We start from the raw sequence: 24,271 nt of genomic DNA, 5'->3' as shown, positions 1-24,271 counted from the left end.
GTATCTTCCTGAGCTTTAGAAGTTTGTCTTTGCTATATTTTTAAAAAATTTAGATGTTAACATACAGGGCCAACAGTATTACCAAAAAAAAAGGTTTTCAGTATATTAAAATCTACTACTCCGTTATGTTAGCCTATTTGTGTCATAAAATTTAGAGGAATTTGACCTGTACCTTTTACTTAATTTTTTTTTAACTGAGAGAATCTCGCTTGTCTCTCACAATACCTTTTTTACAGCTCCCTTCTATGAACATCAACAGTAGCTTCAGATGACACAAAAGCAGGGTGTGGGAGATGTTCTCCACATTACATTGAAAATAACAGCTGGTTTTAGAAATCTTCAATGTAGTGAATTGTTTTAATCTCAGCAGTAGCAGAATATTGATACAAAAATTTGCTTCAGGAAGAGAAATTCTATTGTAGGCTTTTGAACATTTGACCCTTGTCCGTACATACCAGGTTAGTATTTTTTTTTTAATCTTCAGTGTAATGTTAGCAGTTTGTGACTGTTTTTCATACTGTTTTCTTTCATATACCTTTAGAAATATTAAGGCACCTTACAAAGTACCATCATTAACTACTCTTCGAAACCATGCATTTATAGTATAACCATTCAATAAGTAAAAACCCACTTTCAGCTAGAAATGCTAACCTCCCCGCTTTGTTTTTGTATGTGTTTGTTTCTGTATTTAAGGAAGACATAGTATAGCTTCCACAAGGAATTGTTCTTCAGAAAGTGAAAATTGTACTACTCATAATGGTGGAGAAAAGACTGAAGAATCTGAAGGGTAGGAGGCTGGTTCTTTGCTAGATAAGCTTTTAATATGAATATCAACTTCAAATTATAAAATATATGAATGATGATTATATATATCAGTTACCATAATTTAGGAATTTCACATTACACAGTTGCTGAAACAGTTGATGTCAGGGTAGTTGATGAGTTGAACTATCAACAACTGCTTAGTCGGTGAACATATGGCTTATTCATACTAGTTACAAATTAGACAACAGTTTTCCACTTTAAAAATTCATTTTCATCTTATAAATATTAGAAATAACATCCATTAATGTAAAGTTTTGGAAAGCAAACTTTAAAACCCAAAGAAAAATCTCTGCCATTAGTTCTGCAACTTTATTAAAGAAACTGGATGTGTATTTTAGAACTATTTGGATATAATTACTCATTATAGAAACATTTAAAAATTAAAATATATATTTCAATGTAATGCAAGTTTTAATAATTTTCTATTGTTTTGTGTATTTTACATACAATAAACTGCACATATTTTAAGTATTCACTTTTTATGAATGTTAGCCATATAACCAATGAAGATAAAGAACATTTTCATTATCTCTAAAGCTTCCTTTGGGTATTTTCAGTTTTGATAGCTTTTTAATAATACATATCATAAAATTTGCCCTTTTGAAAAGTTCTGGGGATAGATTCTAGAGATAATTACATAATTGCATAATAATATGAGTGCATTTACTTTATGTATATTTTACCACAATAAAAAAAATTCACCCTTTTGTAGCTTAATGAAATTTACTTTACTCACATAGATTTTTAAAAATTTTATTTTTACCATGACAGATATTCAAGCAATATATTCTTAATGTTCAACAAATACTTTTTCTTGGTTGCATGGCATGTGGGATCTTAGCTCCTCAATCAGAGATCAAACCCGTGTCCCCTGCATTGCAAGGCAGGTTCTTAACAACTGGACCACCAGGGAAGTCCCCTCAGATAGATTTTTTAACTGATAGGCTTGTTTGTGTAGCATAAAAATTTATCAAGTTAATTTTTTAACTATTATTATTTAGTATTTCATGTTTTGGCCCAAAAATTCACCAGATTTTCATGTTTCATTGTACCAGCCATTACCTGTTTATATTTTGACCGTTATGTCTTTGGAAGAACAGTTTGCAAAGTTGCTTAAATTCCTTTATTTTGACAAAGCACTGATTATTAATCCTTTTTCTGTTCCCAGTTTTACTTCAGATGTAATTTCTTTGTGTTAAAAATTTTTGAAGTTCATTTAAATACATATTAAATTCATATTGTAGATTAGTGTATCTCTTCCTATTTAATCTCTTCCTTTTGTAATGCCATGAAGGCAGTTGTGGATCACACTAGTATTTCTTTTTGAGGTAATATAATTTTCAAGGGCATATACATTCAAAGAGTATACAATTTTTGAAGTAGTCTTTCTGATATATCATCTAAACCTATTCTTAAATTGTTTTTTAAATGTGTAAATAAACATGTTGTAGTGTTGAATTTTTAAACCACATTTACTGATTTATATTTATTGAATGCCTAGAAACAAGCTTTCTAGCTGTTAAAAATAACAAAATAGCTATGCTAATTATTCACTATTCAATGAATAATTTTAACTTTTTCCCATTCATTAATAGTAAGAAAATTCTAGTATTTCATCTTTATCTCCTTTCTGTATCCATTACCATGTAAAAGTGCCATTTTATGTTACTCACAAGAACTAGAAATTGTAATTTAATTTTTCTTTGTGAATTGGTATTTTTTAAAAACATTACAATTAACTTATAATTTGAAAATAATAAGTTTCAAACCTTTTATTAGTTCTATAGTAAAAAAATTTTGTTTTACTAAGTCAGTAGCTTAACTAAAATTAGTCATGGTTTTCAGATACTGATTAGGGTAGAAAGGTGCTAATGTAAACTTCTGAATGTCAAGTCTTGTAAAACTGATATGTGGTTAAAACCTTGAAAAACATCTGGTTCTCATACTTCCAATAAATGTCAATATTATTGGCTCCTCTTCTAAAACTCTAATAATTTCATTTCTGTGTAACGTTTTTCATGAAGGCCAAACATGGTGATCCATGTATGTGATGAAGCAAAAAACTTGAAAGAAGATTTTATTTGCCCACGAGATCTTTTGATATCAGAAATGAAGTACTTTGCTGAATATTTATCTGTGGATGCCCAGCGCTGGGAAGAGGTGGACATTTCAGTTCATTGTGACGTTCACATTTTCAACTGGTTGATAAAATATGTTAAAAGGAACACTAAGGAGAATAAAGATTGTGAGATGCCCTCTTTAGGTAAAAGACAATCTATTACTTACTTTGTAGTGAAATTTTTGTGTCGGTTGATAGTTGCTTCAGGCCAAATAGGAAATATGGAAAATTGTTCACACCTTAGTATTTATGTTCAGATTAGTAATCGCTGTTTAGAAAACTGATACCGCATTCCTTTTTAGCAAATTTTAGTGAATTTATGGCAAATGGACAGGTCTCTAGATTAGCCATTTTCACTGTATGTTACAATGGCCTACCACTGGCGTCCTAAAGATCCTTTCAGAGGACCCACAAGGTCAAGGGAATCTGCTTAATAATGCCTGGATGTTATTTATCATTTTTCCCTCTATGTTGACATTTGTTCAGAAAGTGCAGAAGTAATAGAGGATAGAACTGTTGGAGCTTTAGCACACATCAAGGAAGGAGCATCACGTAGTATGAGTGGTCACTGTGTTCTTCAACCCATGTGCTCATTGTAAAAACGGGAAAAAAAGAAAAGGAAAAAATAGTTTCTCTTAGGAATATCCTTGATGAGGCAGTAAAAATGACTAATTTTATTAACTTTTGACTCTTGACTATACATTCTTTTGACATTCTACTTGATGACTCAGGAAGTGCACTCTGGCTGCACACCGGAGTATGACGACTGTCTTAAGGAAAAGCACCTGTACGAGTTGCCTGAGTTGCAAGCTAAATTAGCTGCTTTCTTACAAAACCATTTTTACTTGGAAGAATGGCTGACAGACCCTCACTTCAGCATCTGGCAGATACTTTCCTCCTTTTTTATTTTTTGATTTTTCTTTTGGCTGCACTGCACAACTTGCAGGATCTCAGTTCCCCAACCAGAGGTTGAACCCAGGTCACGGCAGTGAGAGCTGAGCATCTTGACCACTAGGACCAGAGAATGTCCCAGACAGATAGTTTTTTGAAAATGAATTAAGTTAGCCAGTCAATGAAAGGGAAATAACTAACAATATTTGTTGCCTGTGATAAAATTCATGCTTTCAAGTAAGAATTCAGAGTTTTGGAAAACTTGTATCTGCTTCCATGTGCTTGATAGTTGCTGTATATTTAAAGACTTTTCTTTAAATATTAACAAATAAGACTTTTTAATATAATGTATAATGAAATGTTTCAACATTTGGAAGATCTGCATAACTCAGTAAACAAACCAGTGTCTTTCAAATGATCGATGCATGATGTTAACAAAAAATCATGCATAGATTAAAGATCCATTCTAAGTGCAAGGCAAATCAGATAATTTTGAGATAGCAGAATAGGAAATGCTCTTAGTATGATTTTGATTCCCATTGCAACTAACTTTTAAGAAAGACTACCCACAAATTCAATGTGGAAACAGATGTGAGAATCAAACTATCTGCCTTTAAGTCAGACACTAAAGGGATTTATAGAAAATGTCAAACTGTTATTTTCATTTTGTTTTGAAAAATACAGTTATTTTCATAAAATTATGTTAATGTGTAATGAGTTTATTAATTCATTGAAAAAGAATAATAAATATTTTAATTTTTTTCTGTTTTATTTTCCAGTACAGTAAATATGGTAGATATAACCCACTTAAAGAAAAGCTGTCTAGGAATCTCAGCTTTTAAGATTTTTTTTGAAACTAGGTTTTGAGAGCAAAAGTTTGAGAACCAGTGTTCTAGATGATAAGAGTAATTACTAAGTAATGTTTTTTAGGCATTGACTTGTATAGGAAATCACTCTAGTGGTGTTTAATATAAGTATTTCTGTGCACTAGAATTACAATTTACAGTAATATCGAAATATTTCTAATTTCTTACTAGTAAATAAATTTATACAGACAGTATAAAAGTCTTCTGAGGAAGTTCATAATTTAATACATTTTTTGTGACCAAATTAAGGGAAAAGGTTTCTAATAGTTCTTAAAATTACAAAATTGCTAAATCAAAATTTTCAACCAGTCAAAAGGTAAAAAAAAAAATGGAGCAAACTTGGTCTTTCTGTAATCTTGAACCTTAAATCAGTGGCTACAAATGTTAAGCTTCTATAAAAGCAATCTTTAACTAGGAAAACTATCAAAATGCTTAATTACATCACTAATAATCTAGACCTTAGGTCTTAACTGGAATGGGTCATATTATAGTTGAAGTTTTTCACCAACTCCTTCCTCTCTTTACCATTTCTCTTTGAGAACCTTCCATCTAGAATTGTTATTTAAGGAAAGATTGGGATTACATATTATAATTATTGTGTACATAGTCCTTTATTTAGGAGGACTGTCTTAGTACTGTAACAGTAAATATCAAAATGTTTCTTTTTCCTTAAATATAACTCATGGAAAATGACTGAGGTTTACTGAAATGATAGCATCAGCCAACATCCCCTTTCGCTGGTTGTGCCTTTGAAGTCTGCCTGTAGGAAGTAATTTTTCATTTCTGCAATAGTAAATTTTATATTATCTTTAAGAATCTTTTAAATTAAGCATTTGTTCATAACAAGCATTTGAACCACTTTTGAAATAACTTCACTATGATTTTTGTGTAATGAGTTATATTCTCAATTTTAATTATCCTTTTCCCTGGTTTAGTTAAGGAGGAATTAGTATATATCATATCTTAACTGGAGTCTTTTTACTTGATGTAAATCTAATTCCAGGGCAGATTTGCCATATGTTTTCTCTATACCCTAAATTTTAACTTTGCATTTTCTTTCTTTCTTGCATATAAGCCATAGTAAGTTTTTATTAAATTGTTCTTATTAAAGTAACCTCGTCTTTTAAGGTGAGAAGGAGCCTGTTCTAAGGAGACTGAGATGAAAATCAGAAGGAGAATTTAATTTTTTCTCTCTCTCTTTTTTAGAGCCAGGAAATGTCATTTCAATTCTTATTTCTTCAGAGTTTTTGAAAATGGATTCGCTGGTAAGTGTTAACAAAAGATCCAACTCTTCTATTCACCTATGCTTGGTGGTGTTTTCTTCAAGTGTCTAGAAAACTCGGAGAATCTTCCTAAAGTCGTTGTTGATTGCAGACTGTGATTCATTAGAATAAGCTGCTGGTGTTTGGAGGACTTTGTTCTATTGGGAAAGGCTAAAGGCTACTGTGTGTCATTTGCGCAGGATGCCTATAAAGCTAGCAATTTATCCTCAAGGGAGGAGGTAGCTGTTGCATCAGATGAAACTAAACAGAATTAATTTTGCCCCAAAAGGGATTTGACCATAAAACCAAATTAAAAGAAAATTAATTGGAATATATTTGTTTTACTATTTAAATAATTGGTATAAGCTTTTACTGTTTGTGTCTTTCATTTATAGTTAAGCAAACTGAGAAATGAATGCCCAACTGCTAAAAGATGTGATTTTGTATGTGTAAACCACATGCTTATGTCTGTTGTTAAAGTAGTTGATGAAACATAAAAGCACAATACATATATATCAAACTCTTAACACTGAATATATTTTTCTTCTTTTTCCTTTTATTTAATAAATTTCTTTATCATTCAAATGTGGTTTTTTTTGTTTGTTTGTTTTTTGTAGTTTTAAATGAATATTTGCTTTTAACCTCTGGTAAAACACAGAGCAAAATATTCCTTTACTGTGTTAACAGATGTGAAGTTCATTTATTTGTTTGAGGTTTTATTTTATTTTTGTACTTCTTAGTCCCTCCCTCTTCTTTTGTTGGTATTAATTGCTTCAGGGGAGAGTTATAGGAAAAAAAGAGAGACTAAAAGAGTCTATGAGTTTTGATTTTTGTAATGTAAGACCTAAAGAATGATTTTTATGTCATAGCAAAAGATTTAGAAGAATACATAATTAACCAGTGCTGTTTTTCCCCAAAACACAATCTACCCTGAAAAGTAAATAAATATACCTGACATTGAAGAAAGGCAGAAAGCAAGCACAACAGAACTGAGAAAACCCTAAAGTGACTGAAATTGTTTCTGTTAGAGAAATGGAGATATAAAATTGTCTAATTTATAATAATAGAAAGTCACATATCTGTACCCTTGAGTTTGTGGACTTAAGATTTATATCTGCCACAGTCATGAAAGATGTTCATTACATTGTTGTTCAAAATATTCTAAGAAGTTTGAAATTTTTTCTAGCTATGTTTGTATAAATTTGACGTACTAGACCACTTTGGAACAGTATAGTTTAACGCAAACAGGCAGAGCTAAGTTATTGCCTCGCAATACATGGATTAAGCCTTGAATGAATCTTTATCTTTGAAAAGTATTGATATGACATTATCCTTTCTGTTGCCATCTTCAACACTTATTTTCTGTGTTTTTTGTTTAGGTTGAACAGTGTATACAGTATTGCCACAAAAATATGAATGCCATTGTAGCTACTCCATGCAACATGAACTGTATTAATGCAAATCTTCTTACACGTATAGCTGATCTGTTTACACACAATGAAGTTGATGATTTAAAGGACAAGAAAGATAAGTTTAGGAGGTAATTTTTAAAGTTTAATTTTAAAGGTAATGTTCCTATTAGAAAGAATGTGTTATTTTTATTTCATTTCAGTAAAAATTCTATATTTAGAAATCTGTTTCCATTTTATTTTAAATAAATTAAAATATGGGGCTTCTCAGGTGGCTCAGTGGTAAAGAATGCACCTGCCAATGCAGGAGATGCAGGAGACGTGGGTTCAATCCCTGAGTTGGGAAGATCCCCTGGAGAAGGAACTGACAACCCACTCTAGTCTTCTTGCCTGAAGAATTCCATAGACAGAGAAACCTAGTGGGCTGCAGTCCACAGAATCATAAAGAGTCCGACACAACCGAGCAACTGAGCGTACCTGCCTGAAGTAAAATATATTCTGAGCGGATGGCTCGAGGTGAAAAATAGTAACTAAATGAGTTACTTTGTATAAGGTGTATATAAGCAGGTTATGATGGTGAGTTATGTTAAAAATTATCAAGACAGGGCCTTAGTATAAAGGGGAAGAGTTGTGTGAGATGAGGTCAACAACATTAGGAGCTGTTTAGGTCATACAAGGAGTGTATACTTTATTCTAGGTGGAATGGAAGCAGAGGAGTGGCATGATCTGATTTGTTTTTAAGAAATCAGCCTATTCTGTGTGGAGAAAAGACTATAAGGATATAAGAAGCAAGACCTATTTGAAGTCTAGTGCAGTGGTCTAGTGAGAGATAGAAAGCTTTGGACTAAAGTAAAGGCCAGAGCTCTGGAAGGAAGTAGATAGATTCAGAGTATGTTATTACAGAGATTTGACAGGTTTTCAAATGTGATAATATGGGAAAAGAGAATATTTTAGGATAATTACTAGGTTTTAAGGTTAAGTAACTAAGTGAATGATAGTGTCATTAATAGAGCAGTGACTGAGGTGAGGGGAATCAGAAGATGTGTTTGGATCTTGTTAAGTTTATGTAATATACTTCTTGGACATTCAGGTAGGATGGCAGGTAGATGTAAGTCTAAAGTTTAGGTCAGAGTTCAAGGCTTAAAATAAAAATATGAGTAGATGATGTTTAAAGCCATAGAACTGAATGAGATTTCCTAGCCAGACCGTATGTTCTCTGCCGAATTGCAATGGCACCTTTACCATCAATCAGGAGACTATATATGTGAGGTCTCTTTCTGAATTCTCCATTTTGTTCTGTTGATTTCTTTGTCTATACTTTTATCAGTAGGACACTGTCTTAATTACAGTAGCTTTCTAATATGTTTTTGGTATCTAGTAATCTAAAATTCTGGGGAAGGAAATGACAACCCACTCCAGTATTCTTGCCTGGAGTATCCCATGGATAGAGGAGCCTGGCAGGCTACAGTCCATGGGGTTGCAAGAGTCGGACATGACTTAGTGACTAAATCACCACCACCACCACCAATCTAAAATTCTCCAGCTTTGCCATTCTCCAAGATTGCTGTCTTAGTCATTTTATGTCCTTTGCATTTCCATGTGAATTTTATTATCAGCCTGCCCATTTTCTCTTTCTTTTTCTCTCATATACATATACACGCATACACACCTGCAAATTTGAGGGTTAGTATTGAACCTGTAGATTTGGGAAGAGACATCTTAATAATATTGAGTCTTTCCATTCATGAACATGGTATAACTCCTATTTTAACAGTGTTTTATAGTTTTTAGTATGGAGGCATTTTTCCTTTTTTTAAGTTAAATTTATTCCTAGGCATTTGAATTTTTTAGGTGCTATTATAAATGCTATTTTTGTTTATTTCCTAATTGTTAACAAGAACATAGTGATAAAGACTGCCCAACATTTGGAAGATTCAACAAAGGAGAGTTAAGGAGCCTGAGAAGGAAGAGACAGAGGGTCAAAGGGAAGGCAAAAGGAAAGAGGGTTTCAAAAAAGAGGAAGCAATTAAGTGGTCAAATATGTGGAATGCTGCTACCATGTAGAGTAAGATGAGGACAGAAATGTGGTTGGTTGGATTTGAACAACTTTTTCCCAGATGTTTGCTCTGAATGATTACAGAAAAATTAAGTTCATGTCTAACATTATTGTATCATGTGCATGCTAAGTCACTTTAGTCATGTCTGAAGTTTTGCAACACCATTGATTGTAGCCCACCAGGCTCCTCTGTCCATAGGATTTTCTAGGCAAAAATACTGAAGTGGGTTGTCATACCCTCCTTAAGAGGATCTTCCCAACCCAGGGATTGAGCCTGCATCTCTTAAATCTCTTGCATTGGCAGATGAGTTCTTTACCAGTAGCATCACTTGGGAGATCCAGATTATTATTATATTATGCATAATAGTAAAGTATTACTATTTATTGAATGTTTAATACTATGCCTGACACTCTTTAAAAACACTATCTCATTTAACCCTCTTAAAATCTTATGCATTTGAAATTAGTAGAAAAAAGTTTCAGAGATTTTAAGCTGCCAAAGGTCATGTATGAAATTATTGGTAGAACCAGAATTGCTAAATTTCCCAAATCCTCAATCTGGAATTTTCCTTAACAAAGAACTGAAAGAGAGGTAGATATCCATGTGTCTCATTTTTCTTGTGAAAATGGGTTCTTGATCAAGCAGTTCTCATTAGTAGGTTTACTTTCTTAGAGCAGCAAAAAATGTATTATAAATTCCCAAGGAAGGACTCTCTAAGGACTTACTAGTCTTATTTTCTACGTGTGCAAATAGGTCAGCATTTATTTTCATCACTATCAAGTAATTTTGATAAAGTGGATAGAGAAAATTAATTTGTTGGTCATTTGTTGTTACTAGTAAACTTTTTTGTAAGAAGATTGAGAGACTGTTTGATCCTGAGTACTTGAATCCAGATTCTCGGAATAATGCCGCAACATTATACAGGTATGTTTTCTTTAGTATGCTATATATTGCTGCTAAATTCTTTAATTTTAGTACATTTGACATTTTCTTCTTGAATGTTTTTTGTATCGTCTTTGTGTTGTTTTTTAATTTTTATACAATTTTAAAGGTTAGTTTCCATTTACACTTATTACAAAATATTGGCTATATTTCTTAAGTTGCACAATACATCCTTGAGCTTATCTTATACCCAGTAGTTTGTATTTCCCACTCCCCTACTCCTCTTTTGCCCTTCCCTACACTTTCTCCACTGATGACCACTAGTTTGTTCGCTATTAGTCTGCTGCTTTTTTGTTATATTCACTAGTTGTATTTTTTAGATTCCACATATAAGTGATCACATACAGCACTTGTCTTTCTTTGTCTGACTTATCTCACTTAGCGTAATGCCCTTCATGTTTGTTGGTGCAGATGACAAAATTTTGGTTTTATGGTCAAGTAGTATTCCATTGTGTGTGTGTGTGTGTGTGTGTGTGTGTGTGTGTGTGTGTGTGTACTCACCACATCTTCTTTATCCATTCCTCTGTTAATGGACACTTGGGTTGTTACATATCTTGGCTGTTGTAAATAATGCATCTGTTAACATTGGGGTGTATGTATCTTTTCAAATTAGGTGTGTTTTTTTAAAATGTATACCCAGGAGTGACATTGCTAGATCATATGGTAGTTCTATTTTTAGTTTTTGCGAGCCCTCATACTGTTTTCCACAGTGGCTGCACCAATTTACATTCTCACTAACAATGTACAGGTGTTCCCTTTCTCCATATCCTCACCAGCATTTGTTATTTGTGTTCTTTTTGATGATGTCCATTCTGACAGGTATGAGGTGATATCCCATTGTGGTCTTCATTTGCATTTCCTTGATGATTAGATGTTGAAGATCTTTTCATGTGTGTTGGCCATCTATATTTCCTCTGTGGAAAAATGTCTGTTCGGTTCCTCTAGCCATTTTTTAATCAAGTTTTTTTTTTTAATTGTATCTTTGTGTTATTATAGATGCTGTTTGTGTAAGAAACTTTTAACAAAAGAAACAGAAAGAAGAATTCCTTGCATTCCTGGAAAAATCAATGTGGATCAGCATGGAAATATTATATACATTCATATAAGGTGTAGTGAAAATAAAATACAGCTTCTCAAATGTGAATTAATGGTGTATTTATAAAGCAAAACTACTTTTAAAAGGAATGGGACAACATTTTTTCTTCATGTGATTCCACTTTGATTTAGAAAGATGGTACTTTCAAAACAAAGTTGTTGTAAAAGTATATTTTATCTTGAAAGATGTTCTGATCAGTGCCATTAAAATGATTTTTCACTGATAGATTTTAAGTGTTATATTGAATTTGACAAGAGAACCAGATTTATTTTCAGATGAATTTTAGAGTGAGGCAAACTGTCTTTAAAATTGGATTCTCTGTATTTAGTCTTCATACTTCTTCAGTATTATATTAATGCATAGTTCTTTTACATTCCCCTTAAGTTCAAAACTAGTTCTCATCCTGAATTGGGAAGTAGGTGAAGAGGGTTATAAATAGAAATAATGTCTCAGGAAAACAAAAACTTTAAAATAACTCTGACAGTATCCTACTGCTAGTGATTTATTCAGAGAGGTAATGTTGATTTATGAAAGCACTTAGTAAGGATATTGATTGCTGTATATAAATAAAAAAATAAGCACTCAAATGATTAAATGAAATAAAATATGTCCATATAATAGTGTATCTGTATAAAACACATCTAATTGATTCTGCATGTTCAGTCTTTGAGAATGTAAAAGAATATGTAGTGTGTATTAGTTGCTCAGTTGTGTCCAACTCTTTGCAACCCCATGGACTGTAGCCCACCAGGCTTCTCTGTCCATGGAATTCTCCAGGCAAGAATACTGGAGTGGGTAGCCATTTCCGTCTCCAGGGGATCCTCCCGACCCCAGGATCGAACCCAGGTCTCCTGCATGACAGGCAGATTCTTTATCATCTGAGCCACCAGGGAAGCCGAAAAGAATGTATAGTTACCTACAAAATTGATAGTAAATTAAATAAGGAAAAAAAAAAGGTTATAAAACAAAACTCAAGGGTCTTCCCTGGTGGCTCAGTGGTAAAGAATCCGCCTGCCATGCAGGAGACACAGATTCAGTACCTGGTCTGGGAAGATCCTACCTGCTGTGGAGCAACTAAACCTGTGAGCCACAACTTCTGAGCCCACAGACCACAACTACTGAAGCCCAAACACTCTAGAGTCTATGCTCTGCAAGAAGAGGGCCAACCACAGTGAGAAGCCCATGCACCACAACTAGAGAGTAAACCCTCCTGCTCGTCACAGTTAGAGAAAGGAAGCAAGGAAGACCCAGCACAGCCAAATAAATAAGTAAACTTTTTTTTTTAAACCAGAAACATGTTCATTAAATATTAACTGTGGTGTTTTACCTTAGAATGACAGTATTATGGATGATTTTCATTTGCTTTTGTTCCTATATTAGAAATGTGAAGTACTTTTGTTAAAGAAAAAACTGTACAAATGTTAATTTCATATTGTAAACACTAAAACAGAAATCTAGAGAAAAACATGACATTTGACTCTAATAGCACAGTCAACATTAAAATGTTTCATTTTTCTCTTCATATAATGAGGAGAATATAAGCACTTGGGATTTTATACTTTTTTATCTTGAGACTTGACTCACCTTTCGAAAATTACTTCCATTTTGACAGCAATACCTTAATATTACTGTATGAAAAAACAGAAACTAAATTTGACATCTGTTTTGTTGTTTTATTCGAAGTATTATTCCTGCAAGTTAGCTATTGATGACATTTTTTTAAATGTCTTTAAATAACTTAAAACAGATGTAATTTGTAATAACATGATGGCATTTTGTTGTATCTTGAACTAAAAACAAAAATAGCAAAATTCAAAAAGATTAAGGACTTAGAGAAGAATAGGAACTTGTTACATGTAACGATAGCAAATGGAGTTTCAAGTCTTGTCTGTTTATTTAAATTTATATCATTGAACTTAAAAGTGTATATTACTGAAACCTGATTGTATATTACTTTATTACTCCATTACTAGAAAGTAATTTTGAAAATAATGTACAGAACTAATATATTAATGGAGTGTTTAAAATTACCAATAATTTATGATAGGTACAATTAAATATGTTCCATTTAGTGATAAATGCTTAAGTCCTAACTGTTAGCCTGCTTAAACTGTATTTATTTTTAAGAGACTCCATACTTCTTTTTTCTTTCGGCTGTGCCGGGCCTTTGTTGCTTTTCTAGTTGTGGAGAGCAGGGGTACTCTTAGCTGTGGTGTGTCAGCTTCTCACTGCAGCGACTTCTCTTGTTGCAGAGCACAGGCTCTAGGCACACGGGCTTCAGTAATTGCAGCACGTGGGCTCGGTAGTAGCACTGTGTGGGGTCTAGGACTGGCAGGCTTCACTTATTATGGCACACAGGCTTAGTAGCTGCAGCTCGCAGGCCTAAGACCATGGGCTCAGTAATCATCATGGTGCATGGGCTTAGTTGCTCTGTGGCATGTGGGATCTTCCTGGACAATGGATCAAACTGTGTTGCCTGCATTGGCAGATAGATTCTTAACCACTGGACTACCGGGGAGGTCCTTAAATTATATTTAATTTATAACCCTTCATCTTGAGTAGTAAAATAATTTGACATTCAGTCTGTGACACTTTTTTCTGTTGTCCACAGGAAAAAAACAGAGTAAGATTCCCAAATGAAATTTTATCTAGCATTCAGTGTAGTCCCTTCCATAGCCATCATTTAGGGAATGGTCTTGAAAATAAGCCACAAATTTAAAAATTATTTGTTTAAAGCAAACTGTTTATATTGCTTACTTGTGAAATAATAACTGAGGCTCTTTTCCCTAGAGATAAAACTTGGGATGTTCATGAGTATTTGAATAGCCTTTTTGAAGAATTAAAATCTTGGAGAGATGTATATTGGCGCTTATGGGGAACAGTCAACTGGCTAACTTGTTCAAGATGTTATCAGGTGAGTTTTTTTGTTTTTTTTTTTAATATCCTGTTGTGTAACCACTGAGAGCAGGCTCTTTTGACATGCTATTTAATTAGTTAGGATGTGTTTGTACAATATCTGAGATCTTTTTAAGAAACTAGTGGCAGAAATAGTGGTGCTGTTAAACATTGCTTGCATCTGACCTCATTTCTCTTACTGTGATTCTTCCTCTTTTTTATTTCCATTGCTGAAACAATCAATGACTTGATGAATTTATATAAAACCAACAGGTTTTTAAATGATCAGATTCATTTTTTTCAATGGAAAAAAGATACAGAATTCTTGTTGCCTTTCATTTATTTCCAGCCAAACTGTTTCTCTGTTAGCCCATAAATTTCTTTAGAAATTCAGAAACACCTTTGCAGATAGGATGCTATTGAGATGTGTCCTTCTTGTTATTAATAATAATTGTGTTACCAAAAATGTTTTGTCCACTTCTTCTAAACAAAGGCTTAAAAGCACAAGGAAACTTACAATTTGAAGGTATTTATAATAAATCCTTTTATAAAATAATTAGATCTTTATTGGTCACAATCATTCCTAATTAGTCTTATGTATAAATTCAGAGTGTTCTGCATAAAATATTTTATGACTCCCGAAGGTCTCCCTGCTCCCTCATTTTCAATAGAGCAAGGCAGCACAGAGAGCAGCTTATTACAACCATCAGAGTGACATTTTTTTCAAACTGTGTAAGTTTCTTCCCAGTGACTCCCTATGTCCTCACAGTTTTTAAAAGCTTGGTTTATTGAAGTATAATTTCCATACAGTAAAATGTATCCTTTTTGTGAGGTTTGACAAATTCATACAATCATATAGCTACCACCACAATCAAAGCATAGACTCCTTCTGTCATCCTTAAAAATTCCCTTTGTGGCTGTTTTTAGTCAGTTCCTTGTCCCATCTCAGCCTCTGACAACCACTGATCTGTTTACTGTCTCTGTAATTTTGACTTTTCCAGAATGTCATATAAATAGAATCATACAGTATTTAGCTGTTTGAGTCTAGTTTATTTTATGTAGCAAGATGGATTTGAAATTTATTCACATTGTTCTATCTGTCTATTTGTTCCTTTTTAGCCTTAGGTAGTAGCTCATCATAGGAATATACTACCGTATGTTTATCCCCTTACCAATGAAGGACTGCAGGTGCTTCTAGTTTGGGCCATTATGAAGAAAGCATCTGTAAGCTTGCCCATACAGGCTTTCGTGTGAACGTTTCTCTTGAGTATTTACCTAGAAATAGGATTGCTGGGTTGTATGGTAAATGTAAAGGCATTTATACATGCCTAACAGTTTTCCAAAGTCCCTGAACCACTTTTTATCCTTTCCAGCTATGTATAGGAGTTCCAGTTGCCCCATATCTTTTCTAACACTTGATATTATCAGGTTGGTTTGGATGGTTTTTTTTCCTACTTAATAGGTATATAGTTGTCCTCCCAACAGTGGAGTGTCACGTATAATCAAAGATATCAGGCTCCTAAATCCTGATTTGTTTAGCATGTCAGAATGCAGAAAATTTGAAGAATTTTTTTCCCCTTCTTCAAAGCAAATTGAATATTGATTTATAATATTTAATATTTATTGTGGAGAGTTTATAAACTCATAAAATAGTTTGTATGCAAAATACTTTGTATGAATATGCACCTTACAGCTTTTATCAGACTCAGAAAATTTTAATTGAAAGCTATTATTTGACAATCATAATTGGAACTAACTGCTAAGAATTCTGAATTACAGACTATCTTTTGTGTTCAGGATCAGTGCTTAAAATTGTTCATTTTATTTTCTTTATTTTACCAACTGACAAACGTATCTGGACATGACTATTAATCTTATAATTAAACGTTAGTAAATTTTTCACTAGTGATTCACTTACTCCATAGTAACACACACTCATAACTCCACTCACAGATAGAGTGATGTTAAGTATTTACCTTAAAAAATATGTCCAAGAATAAGGGAGGCAAAATTTTATTTAATTTTTTCCATTGGAAAACCTCTTTCGTGATAGGCCAATTATAAAATTAGATGTACATCAAGATCAATTTAACTCCTCTGAAATTCAAATCGCGTTTTTTTTTTTTTTTTTTAAATATTGTTTTATTAGTTGGAGGCCAATCACTTTACAACATTTCAGTGGGTTTTGTCATACATTGACATGAATCAGCCATATAGTTACACGTATTCCCCATCCCGATCCCCCCTCCCACCTCCCTCCCCACCCGACTCCTCAGGGTCCTCCCAGTGCACCAGGCCCGAGCACCTGACTCATGTATCCCACCTGGGCTGGTGGTCCGTTTCACCATAGATAATATACATGCCCCAGAGTTCAAAAGTCTGTTCTGTACTTCTGTGTCTCTTTTTCTGTTTTGCATATAGGGTTATCGCCACCATCTATCTAAATTCCGTATATATGTGTTAGTATACTGTAATGATCTTTATCTTTCTGACTTACTTCACTCTGTATAATGGGCTCCAGTTTCATCCATCTCATTAGAACTGATTCAAATGAATTCTTTTTAACGGCTGAGTAATATTCCATGGTGTATATGTACCACAGCTTCCTTATCCATTCATCTGCTGATGGGCATCTGGGTTGCTTCCATGTCCTGGCTATTATAAACAGTGCTGCAATGAACATTGGGGTGCACGTGTCTCTTTCAGATCTGGATTCCTCAGTGTGTATGCCTAGAAGTGGTATTGCTGGGTCATATGGCAGTTCTATTTCCAGTTTTTTAAGAAATCTCCACACTGTTTTCCATAGTGGCTGTACTAGTTTGCATTCCCACCAACAGTGCAAGAGGGTTCCCTTTTCTCCACACCCTCTCCAGCATTTATTGCTTGTAGACTTTTGGATAGCAGCCATCCTGACTGGCGTGTAATGGTACCTCATTGTGGTTTTGATTTGCATTTCTCTAATGATGAGTGATGTTGAGCATCTTTTCATGTGTTTGTTAGCCATCTGTATGTCTTCTTTGGAGAAATGTCTGTTTAGTTCTTTGGCCCATTTTTTGATTGGGTCGTTTATTTTTCTGGAATTGAGCTTCAGGAGTTGCTTGTATATTTTTGAGATTAATCCTTTGTCTGTTTCCTCATTTGTTATTATTTTCTCCCAATCTGAGGGCTGTCTTTTCACCTTACTTATAGTTTCCTTTGTTGTGCAAAAGCTTTTAATTTTCATTAGGTCCCATTTGTTTATTTTTGCTTTTATTTCCAATATTCTGGGAGGTGGGTCATAGAAGATCTTGCTGTGATTTATGTCGGAGAGTGTTTTGCCTATGTTCTCCTCTAGGAGTTTTATAGTTTCTGGTCTTACATTTAGATCTTTAATCCATTTTGAGTTTATTTTTGTGTATGGTGTTAGAAAGTGTTCTAGTTTCATTCTTTTACAAGTGGTTGACCAGTTTTCCCAGCACCACTTGTTAAAGAGATTGTCTTTTTTCCATTGTATATCCTTGCCTCCTTTGTCAAAGATGAGGTGTCCATAGGTTCGTGGATTTATCTCTGGGCTTTCTATTCTATTCCATTGATCCATATTTCTGTCTTTGTGCCAGTACCATACTGTCTTGATGACTGTGGCTTTGTAGTAGAGTCTGAAGTCAGGCAGGTTGATTCCTCCAGTTCCATTCTTCTTTCTCAAGATTACTTTGGCTATTCGAGGTTTTTTGTATTTCCATACAAATTGTGAAATTATTTGTTCTAGTTCTGTGAAAAATACCGTTGGTAACTTGATAGGGATTGCACTGAATCTATAGATTGCTTTGGGTAGAATAGCCATTTTGATAATATTGATTCTTCCAATCCATGAGCACGGTATGTTTCTCCATCTGTTTGTGTCCTCTTTGATTTCTTTCATCAGTGTTTTATAGTTTTCTATGTATAGGTCTTTTGTTTCTTTAGGTAGATATACTCCTAAGTATTTTATTCTTTTTGTTGCAATGGTGAATGGTATTGTTTCCTTAATTCCTCTTTCTGTTTTTTCATTGTTAGTGTATAGGAATGCAAGGGATTTCTGTGTGTTAATTTTATATCCTGCAACTTTACTATATTCATTGATTAGCTCTAGTACAAATCGCGTTTTTTATTTTGCTTTTTAACAGCTTTGTTGAGGTATTATTACATGCCCTAAAATGCATTCATTTTAAGTGTACAATTTACTGATCTTTAATAAATTTGGAATTGTTCAACCATCACCACCATCCAACTTTAGTACATTTCCATCACCCCAAAAAGATCCCTTACATCCATTTGCAGCCACTCCCCAATCGAGTCTCACTTTTAATCCCAGGCATCCACAAATCTGCGTTTTAGCTCTAGAGATGTGCCTTTTCTGTATATTTTACATGATGGGACATACAGTGTGTGCTCTTGAGTATTTTTGAGATGTATAATTTCACTGTGGGAATAATACTTGATTTTATGTATTTCTTTTATTCAGACTTTTCTGTGCATAGAGTTTTCACACTGTCAGTATCACTCAGAGACAGTGATTTATCCTGCTGCAGGAAGTTCGCTGAGTACTGTTGGCACTGGAATTTATCCCTGCTGTAACCAAAAGGTTCTTCGATTTGACCCCACTCAGCTTACAAAGGTAGATTTTGAAGGTTGCCCTTTTGTAATTACAGCACTTATTAACACTTTGTATTTAAATATTTTCCTCTTTTATTGTTTTTAAAATGTAAATATACATTCATGTAGAAAAGATTTAACCTACATAGGGAAGTACAGTAAGAAGTAGAAATCTCATTTCATACCACTCCCTCATTCTACTTCTCAAAGATAACCACTGTTCACAACTTCCCTTAAGACCTTGTTTATACATTTTAGGCACAGGCTAAATGTTGTTTTTCACATTGGAGATAGACTGTTCATCTTATTCTGTAATTTGCCTTTTTCACTTAACAGTGTACCTAGGTGATCATTCTGTATAATATTAACTGCTGTGTAGACTGTGTAGGGGTTAGGCTACAGATAATAATTTGTAAGTCTTCTTGTAAATGGGTGACCATTGAAACCAACAGGTATAGGTGAGTGTAAAAATGGGGATGGGGGAGGGGGTACTGGCTTATGCTATCATTTTCATAAACCTCGGTCGTCTCCTTATGCAATATTGTTCTTCGGACTTTACTTCCATCACCAGTCACATACACACCTGGGTGTTGTTTTCGCTTTGGCTCCATCTCTTCATTCTTTCTGGAGCTATTTTTCTACTTTTCTCCAGTAGCATATTGTGCACCTGCCAACCTGGGGAGTACATCTTTCAGTGTCATAGCTTTTTGCCTTTTCATACAGTTCATGGAGTTCTTGGGGCAAGAATACTGAAGTGACTTGCCATTCCCTTCTCCAGTGGACCACGTTTTGTCAGAACTCTCCACCATGACCTGTCTGTCTTGGTGCCCTATATGGCACGGCTCATAGTTTCATTGCGTTAAACAAGGCTGTGGTCCATTTGATCAGTTTGATTAGTTTTCTGTGATTGTGGTTTTCATTCTGTCTGCCCTCTGACAGATAAAGATAAGAGGCTTATGGAAGCTTCCTGATGAGAGAGACTGACTGGGAAACTAAGAGAAGTAGAAGATATTAAGAAGAGTTGACAAGAATACACAGAAGAACTGTACCAAAAAGATCTTCATGACCCAGATTACCACAGTGGTGGTGTGATCACTCACCTAGAGCCAGACATCCTGGAATGCGAAGTCAAGTGGGCCTTAGGAAGCCTCACTATGAACAAAGCTAGTGGAGGTGATGGAATTCCAGCTGAGCTATTTCAAATCCTAAAGGATGATGCTGTGAAAGTCCTGCACTCAATATGCCAGCAAATTTGGAAAACTCAGCAGTGGCCACAGGACTGGAAAAGGTCAGTTTTCATTTCAATTCCAAAGAAAGGCAATGCCAAAGAATGTTCAAACTACTGCACAATTCCACTCATCTCACACACTAGCAAAGTACTGCTCAAAATTTTCCAAGCCAGGCTTCAACAGCACATGAACCATGAACTCCCAGATGTTCAAGCTATATTTAGAAAAAGCAGAGGAACCAGAGATCAAATTGCCAACATCTGTTGGATCATCAAAACAGCAAGAGAATTCCAGAAAAACATCTACTTCTGCTTTATTGACTATGCTAAAGCCTTTGACTGTGTGGATCACAACAAACTGTGGAAAATCCTTAAAAAGATGAGAATACCAGACCATCTGACCTGCCCCCTGAGAAATCTGTATGCGGGTCAAGAAACAACAGTTAGGAGTGGACTTAGAACAACAGACTAGTTCCAAATTGGGAAAGGAGTACGCCAAGGCTGTATATGGTCACCCTGCTTATTTAATTTATATGCAGAGTACATCATGAGAAATGCCAGGCTGGATGATGCGCAGGGTAGAATCAAGATTGCTGGGAGAAATATCAATAACCTCAGATATGCAGATGACACCACCCTTATGGCAGAAACCAAAGAGGAACTAAAGAGCCTCTTGAGGAAAGTGAAAGAGGAGAGTGAAAAAGTTGGCTTAAAACTCAACATTCAGAAAACTAAGATCATGGCATCTGGTCCCGTCACTTCATGGCAAATAGATGGGGAGACAGTGGAAACAGTAGCAGATTTATTTTCCTGGGCTCCAAAATCACTGCAGATGGTGACTGCAGCCATGAAATTAAAAGACATGTGCTCCTTGGAAGGAAAGCTATGACCAACCTAGACAGCATATTAGAAAGCAAAGACATTACTTTGCCAACAAAGGTCTGTCTAGTCAAGGCTATGGTTTTTCCAGTAGTCATGTATGGATGTGAGATTTGGACTGTAAAGAAAGCTGAGTGCCAAAGAATTGATGCTTTTTAATTGTGGTGTTGAAGAAGACTTATTGAGAGTCTCTTGGACTACAGGGAGATCCAGCCAGTCAATTCTGAAGGAAATCAGTCCTGACCGAATGTTCACTGAAAGGACTGATGCTGAAGCTCAAACTCCAGTACTTTGGCCATTTGATGTGAAGAACTGACTCATTGGAGAAGACCCTGATGCTGGGAAAGATTGAAGGCAGGAGAAGAAGGAGATGACAGAGGATGAGATGGTTGGATGGCATCACCAACTCGATGCTCAGACATGAGTCTGAGCAAGCTCCGGGATTCGGTGATGGACAGGGATGCCTGGCATGCTGCATTCCATGGGGTCACAAAGAGTCGGACGCGACTGAGCAACTGAAATGAGCTGAACTGAACAGTCATCTCCCATGAGTTATATTAAAGGAAAAGAAAACTGTGACTTTTACCATTTTCTAAGACAATCCCCCTAAATAAAGGACTATGTACACAATTATTAAAATAAGTACTTGCAATCTTTCTTAAATAACAATCCTAGATTACATGTTCTCAAAGAGAAATGGCAAAGGGAGGAAGGAGCTGGTGAATAATTTCCTCAGGAAGCTATAATATGACTCACTGCAGTGAAGACCCTGGATTATTAGCAATTTAATTAAACATTTTGGTAGTTTTCTTGGTTAGAATAAAGATTGCTTTCATAAAGGTTACATTTGTAGCCACTGATTTAAGGTCCAAGATTACAGAGTGACTAGTTTTGCTTTTTTTTTTTTTTACCTTTATTGTATTTATAAACAGGATGAATCAAGTGTTTTTTTTCCTTTCTACGTATTTTGATTTTTATTTCACACATATATCTCCATGGTCTGGCATATCTGGGCTCTGACTGGTTGAAAATTTTGACTTAACTATTCTGTAATTTTAAGAACCATCAGAAACTTTTTCTATTAATTTGATCACAAAACTAAATTATGAACTTCCTCAGAAGACTTTTATACTATAATTATGGATTTATTTGCTATTTATTGCAGTTCTAAGGCACAGAAAGACTTTACTAAACCACCAGTGTGATTTCCTATACACGTCAGTGCCCCAAAAAGATTACTTAGTAATTATTCTTTCCATCATTTAGAACTTTGGTTCTCAAACTTTTGCACTCAAGAGCTCTAACAAAATCTTCAAAGCTGAGATTCCTAGAGAACTTTTATTTATGTGGGTTATATCTATCGCTATTTACCATTGGAAATTAAAACAGAAAAAGTTAATTTTAATTCATTGAAAGAGAATAATAAGCTCATTACATGTCAGCATATTTTTATGAAAAACAACTATATTTTCCAAAGCAAAAAAATAAGTGAAACTAACACTGTTTGACATTTTTTATAACTCTCTTTGATGTCTGAATTAAGAGAAAACAGCTAGATTCTCAGATCTGTTTCCACATTGAACTTGTGGGTAGTCTTTCTTAAAGGTTAGTTACAATGGGAATCAAAATCAAGGAACTTTTCCTGTTCTCCTATCTCAAAATCTGCTGATGTGGGACTTTGCTGGACATCAGGTGGTTAAGAATCCGCCTTTCAATGCAAGCGACAGAGATTTGATCCCTGGTCAAGGAACTAAGATCCCTTATGCCACAGGTCATCTGAGCCTGTGTGTCTCAGCCAGAGAACTCTCACACTCTAGAGCCCGTGCTCTACAACTGGAGAAACCCCGATATGGCATCTGGAGAAATGCCACACACTGCAGTGAAAACCCAGCACAGCCAAAATAAGTAAATAAATGTTCCCCAGCCTGACCTGTATAGATCCATGTGATCCCAGTAAACATCCTAACAGGTTTTTTTTTAATCAGGAATGTTGCTTAGCTGATTCTAAAATACTTACGGAAATACAAAAGGCCAAGAATAGGTAAGAGACTCTCAAAGAACATAAAGGTAGAAGTACTGGGTTGGCCAAAATGACTTATCAGGTTTTACCATCACAGCTTAGGGATCTGAAAGAACTTTTTGGCCAACCCAATACTTTCTCTGCTTAATATCAAAATTTATTGTAAGTCTTGGTGATTATGACAGGGTGATATTGATGAATATTAAACAGATGGACCAAAAAAAGAGAATGAAATACATTTGAACTTTGAACACTGATTTGAACTATGTGGGTCCACTTATACCTGGATTTTTAAATATAAATATGTACAGTACTGCATATATAATATGCAGTTGGTTGAGTCCATGGATTTTTGTATATATGGGACTCCTGGAACCATTTCCCCAGAGGTACTGAGGAATTCTGTACTTGAAGCTACCTGGATACTTGACTGTGACAGAGGTGACATTACAGAGCAGTGGGCACATGATGGACTTTCCAGGAAGAGGTACTGGCACATTGGGACATCAAAATGGGAAAAAAATGGTCCAGGCTAGTCCTCCAAAAGTCTGTATGTGGAACTTACCTGATAGTCCAGAGGTTGAGAATCCGCCTGCCAAAACCGGTGACACAGGTTCAGTCCCTGGTTGATCCCTGGTCTGGGACGATGCCACATGCCACCAGGCAGCTAAGCCCATGTGCCACAACTACTGAGCCTGCGCCCTAGAGTCCGTGTTCTGCAACTAGAGAAGCCACGCTAATGAGAAGCTCACACACCGCAGCTAGAGAGTAGTTCCTGCTTGCTGCAGCTAGGGAAAGCCTACTCACAGCCACGAAGACCCAATACAGCCTTAAATAAATAAATATTTTTTAAAAGCCTATATATGAGGCAAAGCTGATAAAGCTATTAAAAGATAATAGCATAAAGTAAGAAATTTTAAATTCAAGTACATTAGCTACATTAAATAACTAAAACTGAGGAGGCAAACTCACAGGTGGGACCAGATATTAGCAACACATAGCCATAAAAGGCTGATATTAAAATTTTTTTAAACTTGTACAAATTAATAGAAAAAGACAATAGGAACTTCACACAAGGACATTCCTCATTGTCCACTAAACATGGAAAGGATTTCGACCTCATTTTTAATTGGGGAAATGCAGATTAAAACCACAGTCAGATACCACTACA

At 34.8% G+C, this 24,271-nt stretch overlaps 1 protein-coding gene across 2 annotated transcripts in view; it reads left to right on the top strand.

The window, feature by feature from the left end:
- The window catches only part of SANBR (SANT and BTB domain regulator of CSR), a 56,988-nt gene that overhangs the window by 13,805 nt on the left and 18,912 nt on the right, over nucleotides 1-24,271 (top strand). Inside the window, exons 4-11 of one of the 2 annotated variants that reach the window (XM_065929226.1) lie at nucleotides 694-787; nucleotides 2,850-3,088; nucleotides 5,908-5,966; nucleotides 7,343-7,503; nucleotides 10,267-10,353; nucleotides 11,368-11,478; nucleotides 14,258-14,381; nucleotides 18,843-18,995. In XM_065929226.1, the coding sequence (XP_065785298.1) occupies nucleotides 694-787; nucleotides 2,850-3,088; nucleotides 5,908-5,966; nucleotides 7,343-7,503; nucleotides 10,267-10,353; nucleotides 11,368-11,478; nucleotides 14,258-14,381; nucleotides 18,843-18,995 (1,028 nt within the window). The remainder of the gene's footprint in view (nucleotides 1-693; nucleotides 788-2,849; nucleotides 3,089-5,907; nucleotides 5,967-7,342; nucleotides 7,504-10,266; nucleotides 10,354-11,367; nucleotides 11,479-14,257; nucleotides 14,382-18,842; nucleotides 18,996-24,271) is intronic. The other variant, XM_065929227.1, reaches the window with a different exon arrangement.

Source organism: Muntiacus reevesi, chromosome 3 (assembly GCF_963930625.1).
Source record: "Muntiacus reevesi chromosome 3, mMunRee1.1, whole genome shotgun sequence".
NCBI classification, from domain to species: Eukaryota; Metazoa; Chordata; class Mammalia; order Artiodactyla; family Cervidae; genus Muntiacus; species Muntiacus reevesi.
Note: the sequence above shows the minus strand (reverse complement) of the source record. Positions and strands in the feature narration are given on the sequence as shown.